The following is an 8,054-nucleotide window of genomic DNA, read 5'->3' on the forward strand; positions in this document are numbered from 1 at the left end:
GGTTGAATTTTCTGTTTTTGCCTTTTGTGATGAAGACATTCTGTGATGAATATTATTTCCGTAGAATCTAAATTGAGGAGGGGGATGAGGGTTGTGCCCTAGCCACTGTTCCTGCTGCTGACCCGTGGGACTAGGAGGAGCGACTGGACACATTCTGTAGCCGACGTAGCAGTACTTAATGCTCTCATTATGATAGACGAGTATCTTTGTCCTGTCAGTCATTACTCACTAGTTATTCACTAGTGTGTCGCCATAAGGGACCCATAAACTGATATGAAGGTGCTCCAATCTAGATAGGACATATTATTTTGATTGTTTTAGGATGCCTTTTACATGTCTCTTGTCTGATTCAGATCACCGTTCGGCAGCTTGATCAAGGCTGTAGTTAATGCTAATAAATGCATCCGGTTATTGGATTTTGTACTAGTGTTATGATACAGTCATTTGTTTTACAAGACATTTAACAACTGCTTGAAAACAAGTCCCTAGATCGACAGTAGTTGATGTGGAGTTAGAATTCACGTTCATCGCAACTGCTCGCAAGGTAGCATTTCTATTGATGCACACACCTCAAATGACTCATCTGTTAAGTAATTCCTTCAAAAAGCAAGGTCTGAAATCAAAACTGTTAGAACAAAGATGCAAACGGAGAGAATGTTTGAGGAATAGTTCTTTATTGCAATAAGCCTTTTTCCACATTTGACACAATTGAATTCAGGCACTGTGTTAGATTGTTACGGTTGGAGCCTTTATAAAAGAAATTGCTCTTACAAGTAGGCTAATCCCAGCTGTGACATCATCCAGAGACACACGACCAAATGTTCCATAGTGACTGATACCATCATCATGGTGCGCTACCAAGTCACGGTTCCCGTTATAATGTACTACAGAGTATCTGGATCAAAAACTACACTGTGCTGTGTCCTCTCTATTGGCATTTCTCCATTTCCATTTGGTTACTCCAGTATGGTACTGTACAATACATTATAGTTGTATTACTGTACAGTGCATTACAGTTGGATTACAGTTGTGAATAATACACAGATATTACAGTAAAAAACTTAACTTGTAGCATTTTCTAGGCTACTATACCTGCGCTAGAATTACACTGCAGTGGTCCAACCCTACCACAGGCATTCTAAGGATTCTAACAAGTCACAACAACATGATGAACTCCGCAAAGCACTGTCAACACGTAGAGAAGGAAGAAGGCGAATAATTGGCCTTATAAGTTATGTGTGATAACTCTAGTTGAACTTGCTGAAGCAGGTCCACTAATACCTTGACGTGCCACTGAGCCTAACCCTAACAATGTAATATACTTATCCAATTAACTAGCTGAAAATCGGCTAGCTTCATATTCATGTACTGAACAGAGGGATGATGAAAGGGAGGATTGTAATTATCATTCATAAAAATGATTTAAGCGAAATTCACCAAAGTACAAATACAGTATTTGTTACTAACATGTTTTATATAGCCTTTTAAGTTGCACTTAAGATGTGTCTCATAATAATTCCTTCGACCTCTCGTCCTCAATGATGAATGTTTTGTTTGTGGTTAAATGAATGTCTTTATGTGAAAATTAAATGTGAATAAATCTTTTTTAAGCAGGGAAAAAAGGCGACATATTTCTGGGTTGGTACACATACAGTATGTGGTTGTTATCATGGTAAGAACTAGAAAGCCGTGGGTTGGCAACAACAATCTTGTCATTAGATGTTTTTGTCTCATCTTCAGACTCAACTAGCATTTGATGTTTGTGAGGATTAAACATTCATTTTCCTGTATGCTTTTATCTGATTGGTCTGATCTGTCAAGAAATATTCTACAGGAACAATGAGAAATGTATAGACCAGCATATCTTTCTTCCTTGTATATGTCCTGTAGCTATCACAAAATGTGTCCTGTCGTCATGGTAAAGAGAACCTTGTGACAAAATAAAGACAAACATTGGTAAATACAGTCTTATTTTGTTTTGTTTAAATATTTGCTCAGAAATGGTTAATGAGTGTTAATTCCCAGATTGTGCCCATATTATGATTTTGTCCACACGTTTTATTAATTGTTATATAGTGAATTGCCACAAACATGCCAGATTATACTTAGCACACCCACCTCCTTTTTGGGGCATGTTCATGGTCTTTTCTTTTTCAAGTTCTTACTTTGAAATAATCAAATAATTGATCTGGCCATTAATTATAATATGCAATATAGTGTGAACTAATTTAAAGGCCAGGATTGTCTCAAACATCCTTCTCATAGTTTCCTATGGAACAAAAATATGTTATAAGTCAAGCTTTAATAATTGTCCTTTACTTTTGAATCCATGGGAACCAGCAGAATTCTGTGGTCTTATCAAGAAGTAAATTCTAAAATAATCTAGATTGCATTTGGACTTTTGCCATGTCCCAAATGGCCTTCAGCAGAGCAACTTGCAAGTGCAATAGGGAAACGACTATGTGACAGCAGCTGGTGAAAGCGGGAAGTCCCCAATACTCTAGTCTGCACTAACTAGGTAGTAGTGGAGATTACTCACCGAATCCATTGCATTGCAATATTTTGCCTTGACTAGCGAGTGTGTCATTGATTTTCAACAACGATGACATTTATTTAAATTTTTCAGAATAAAAGCTCACTTCTTCCTCCTTTCAACAGCTGCTGTCACTATGCAACAAGTGTTAGTGCTAGAAACAAGGAATGATGAATAACATTGGATGATCAGGTTGAGTGAATTGCACAAATATCGACTCTTGCCATGTTTAGTTTCCATCAGATGTCTGTCATCCAGACGGCATGCCATTGGTCCCCTTATGGACCACACACTACCCAGTCATTGACTAACAAACACACCCCAATAGATACTCACAGAGTGACGTTCCACAGTGGCCACCCCTCTACTGGGGTATGGTACCGTTTCTAAAGGGGTTTTCCAGTGTGGTAGAATCATCTTTTAACTATAATGCAGGTGATTGATGGTGATGACTGCTAACTATTTTGATAATGACACCCCAAATCCATGAAAAACAGTGAATGTCAAGAGTGGCCAATGGTAAGCTATTTGTAGTGAGGGTCACTGGGGACACTTGACTTCCGTACCCCAGTAGAGAGGCTTGGCTTCAGATATCCGGGATCTGAACACTTCTGGTGTGAGTACCTATGGTGGTCTGTTGAAGCATGTAAGATTAAGACTGTTCATCCGGACACGCTAATCTGGCCAACCGATCTGGAACTGGTTTTCACAACATCCTGTGATGGTGAGTCATCACGTTAAGTGTGACAAGAATGATCAAAACACTGAACATACACGTTGGTGTGACATGAAGATGGAAATGCTTGGTAAACTGCTTCTGGCTGGGTAATGGATCAAAGGGAAACACACTACAAGAGCTGATGGAGAACTCACTTCTTGGATCAGACCACACGGCTGGACCCAGAGTATGGACTTGCTCCGTACTCAAAGTAAAAGATTGCTTAAACACAAAAGTTGTTACTGTCCTTCGTCATCATCATGCTGCAGTATCTGTATAACTTATGCAGCTATTGTACCTATGTGTTTACTGCCTTTGTAATTAAGGTTTGGCCGATATTAGATATTATAGAATAATATATTTGGATAGTACTACTGTTCAATTATGGAAAATAGTCTGTAAACATGCTTCAAACTCCAGATATGTGCAGAACTACAAGTGCAGTATCCCACTTTTTGAAAGGCAGAGCTCATCGAACGTCAACAACAGAGTATTGTTTCACCAGCCTCCAACTGCAGTTCAGTCATTCTTGCTAACACTGGCATGTCAACGGCTTGGTTCTGTTGTTCTACCTTATCTGTTAGGGACTTGTGGGATTATTTGCGCTGCGCGAGTCAATGTGTGACTGGGTCAGGGCCGGCAGTGGCTCAGGAGGTAGACCGGCGTCTTACGATTGCAAGGTTGGCAGTTCGACGGTTAGAACCCCGGCTGGCCATGTGCCGAGGTGTTCTTGAGCAAGGCACCGAACCCCCTAATTCCTTCAGGGTCGCCGTCTATGGCCGACCCCTTGCCTAGAGCATGAAATACTGAATTCCAACAATTGACTGACAAGTTGATTGCTTGGCAATAAAACTATTGTTATTTATTATCATTTGGGGAGCTTTTTTGCCAAACTCTCAAAGAGGCTTGGATTGTTGGCTATTTCTTGTTGATGCAGGTTGTCTGACTGTTCTTGACGTTCTTAAACAGGTCATTCTGAAGTGATGCACCACATCCATGATATTTTTGATCGTTTTTAATAATATGCAAAGGAACACAAACAAAACCCAATTTACATGAATCCCCTACCTGACACATCATAACAATTATTGAAAATGGACAATCAATTTACAGATTTGGAGATGGGGGAATTCTTAAATAATGAAACATTCTGCAATAAGAGTTACTACAGTACTGTACCTACAATATGTTGTAAAAAATATTACAAACTTTCATAGATTAGGTAACACCACTTAGATCAGAAACGTCTCAATTATCTTTAAAAAATGATGCAATTTTGCAATTAGCAATTAAAAAACACAAATCACAAAATACATAAATCATCAATACCACAGAAGGTAGTAAAAAGCATTTGATTTCCATAAGAAAACTGTTCAGCCAACAACAACAGAAATGTGTATATAATCAGTAACATGTTCACAGTCATCATACCATTTACACAGAACCAGGTTATTATACTTTATAAATACATACAGCTACAAAATGTAAATTCTGAGGGATGGATACAATTTCTGTGAAATTACCTTCACTCCAAATGATCAAATGATACATCAAGACATGTTTTATGTCCATATCCCTTGTGGCCACAAACTGGACCGTTCGCTTTCATTCGAAACGGATCTGCTGCATGTTGTGAAAAAAAACCGGGATATTGACGTAAAAAGTGTCTTGTGTATCGACTGGTGTGAAGGTATGGTCTCACAGACATGTGAACTACCCCTTTAATATACAATCCTTCTGATGTCATCTACTTCAAATTCTTTAAAACCGGCGTTACCACTGATGACAACAGTATTAAAATATCCAATTACAGGAACTGAATTTACTGTACATTCTGTCAACAATGTTCTAACAGGGTACATCTAAAGCAAAGTAAAATGTTGACAAATAGGTTATTGCTTGACAGAGCAATGTGGTTCTCCAAGTGACTCTTAAAAAGCATATTGAAAAAAAGGAAATAATCAAACAAAGTTTCTACTAGTAGCATGATAACTCAAAAAAAGCATATTAAAAAAAAGAGAATGTTCCTTGCATCTGAGGGATATTAAAAGGGCTGGGCCTTGGTTTCCACATTGACCACAGGCCAGGCTTAGGTACAGTAACACAGCGTTAGCCTCTGTGACTGTAGACGTTGCATTGTTGCTTTACATGAGAAGTTGAAACGAGTGTTTGCAATTACACCACACAAATATAATTTTGGTAGTGCATCTTTGGAACAGAGAGGCACAAGTGTTGAACAAGAAATCATCGAATGGGAAGAAGCTCGGCTCCCAGATCTCCCAGAAGTGTGTTTGATACAGTGCTTGTAGAAAGTCTACGCCCTCTTTCAACATGCTCACTTTTTTTTGCCCTACAGCCTGGAATCCAAATACTGTACATTCAAGTAGGATTTTCTTTTTCCCACTGATTTACACAACCTGACATGTTTAGAGTGAAATAAATATTTTTTGAAATGTTCTAGAATTGTAGTACAGAAAGCTAAAACATTTTACATATTTTGCTGGACTGGCCTAAGCATAATGGATGTCCAATCAAATGAATACAGCAGCAACATGCATTATGTACTCATGGCTTCTGCAAATTTCTAGCAAATTATCCGATTATTCGATTATTTTTATTAAATCCTTTTATGTTTATGTCTCTTCAGACATGAAAATAAAATAAGAAAAGGCACATTTTCAGACAGATAATTGTCATCTAGGGCCATATTCAATGAAACCTGACTGACTGTATCAATGCCTGTGCAATATCTTTTTATGAACATCTGCTCTGACACTGAATGCAAACATCTGAATTCTTCCAAACAGATACAGCGTCGTATGAAGGGAGTCTACAGTAGAGTACCTGGTGTTTTACAGTGTCCAAAAGCCATTTTGTTTGACTGTTTGACTATGGAAAAAGGAATTTCTTATGCTACAACTTGAGTAACACAATGGGGGTTCTTTGAATGAAGACCTGTGGCTTATTGCAATACATTTATACAAACTGTCGAGGCTGACAACAGTCACGTCACTTAAAACAAAATGTTCACTTTACAGATGTTTTGGTAAATCACCATGGCCTCCGTTGACATGATATGCATTATGTAGACTTTAAGGACTTTTAAGTCATGATGTGAATGTCCATTTGGTTTCAATATTATTTTTTTTGCTATTGAAGAGATAAGTAACAGTACAAACAAAAGAATGTACCTGTTTTCTGCATGCCCAGCATAGAATATAGTTGTAAAGCTTCTATTATTTTTATTTTCATGCATCAGATCGTGTGTCTGACAGTGAGTGTAAATTGTCACAAATCATGCATGTTATTGCCTTTATTGGTAACAAAACAACAACATTAAAAAGTATATACAGTACTGTCCTTAGTGAACTGTAGATAATTGCAAGCAATAATGGATTACTATCTGAACCACTGGTAGTTCATTTTGTCTATGAAGCATTTGTAATCCTGGCCTACATTTCAGGCTGGAGTCGTACATATTCTAATTAAGCAGCGCTGGTGTTGTTATAAATGGGTAAACACCTGCGAGTAATTGCATGGTGCAGGTGGCTGTCAAGTGCAAAGTGTATTCTGACAAGCCATTCTTTCCCAGGCCTATTTAGACTGTCAAGGTTCTTCCAAGCAACTCCATTTTACCCTGCTGCTTCAGCCAATCTCAAGCCACCACATTTTTATCAAAATGTCAAGGCCATGAAAATGTGATCTTTCTGGAATTTTCTTCTGTTTTTAATCAGCATAAAGATTTCAGCATTTTAAAAGACATTTTAAAGGACTAAAATGTATTACATCCTAAATATGCTAATGGTTTCATCTAGTCTAAAAAGTTTGAAACAATTTAAGCCAGAACTGGCAGATGAAAGACAGAAACTTCTTGTGTATTTAAATTCTTGTGAAGTGCCATCCTTGAAGTCCTTAGTTTAGCACGAGTTGCCAATGTGTTCACAGCTGAACACAAAGACCATGTTCATAGAGTTTAAACATTATTAGTCAGTGTATGAACGTGTCATTATTTTTACTTAGTTTTTAGTTTTTGTTTTTCTAGACTAGCAAAGCAGTATATTGTATGAAAATGCGTGTTTTGGTATATGAATGATGTACTGTAGGTTTAGGTTATTGCGGTAAAGCATTTTGCTAGTGCACAGAAAAGGATGTCCCCGTTCGGTACCTAATTGCAAGCTCTAAAAGAATCTTCAAAAAGAATCAAGAAAAGACACCTGTCTCAATCTCATATACTGAACTGTAAAAAAGCTAAACTATTTGAGTAACCTCAATCTACATGAATGAAACGTGAACATGCACGTGTACAGGTAAAACGGAGGGATCACTTCTTGATCACAACAATTATCATAGTTGCACTGTACTTTTACACCGACTAGACAGTTACAAAGGGACCTGGTTAAAGGGAGAGTTTAGCATGCATTGCTTTCAGTAAAGATTGGAAATATTTGAAGAACGACTCACACAAGCATGCGCCTCTGTAGGTTCTGACGGTAACATACAGTATGAAAATAAAATGCTGAGGGCGAAGCACGACCTAATATGGGCATGTTCAGTTTGACACACAGCTTTTCTCCAGTCGAGCAGATTTCACACTACCTGCACTCCTTAATAGAGAGACCCGATGAATGTACCGTATTTGTAAATCAACCACTTGAAATTGACTTAGTCTTTCTCTCTCTCTCTCTCTCTCTCTCTCTGTTTATAGTTAGAAAGTCACTTTCAAGTGAATTAGTATTTTACTCAACATTAACCACAAACAGATGAAGTCATGTTATTTATGACCATTTATGACCAGAATAGCTG

At 37.8% G+C, this 8,054-nt stretch overlaps 1 protein-coding gene across 1 annotated transcript in view; it reads left to right on the forward strand.

The window, feature by feature from the left end:
* ophn1 (oligophrenin 1) overlaps positions 1-1,899 on the forward strand; it is a 30,771-nt gene extending 28,872 nt beyond the window's left edge. Inside the window, exon 24 of the mRNA XM_080528349.1 lies at positions 65-1,899. Coding sequence (XP_080384475.1) covers positions 65-76 — 12 coding nt within the window. The 3' untranslated portion in view covers positions 77-1,899. The remainder of the gene's footprint in view (positions 1-64) is intronic.
* The last annotated feature ends 6,155 nt before the right edge of the window (positions 1,900-8,054 follow it).

Source organism: Nansenia antarctica (genome assembly GCF_963989245.1).
Source record: "Nansenia antarctica genome assembly, chromosome: 4".
Lineage (NCBI taxonomy): Eukaryota > Metazoa > Chordata > Actinopteri > Argentiniformes > Microstomatidae > Nansenia > Nansenia antarctica.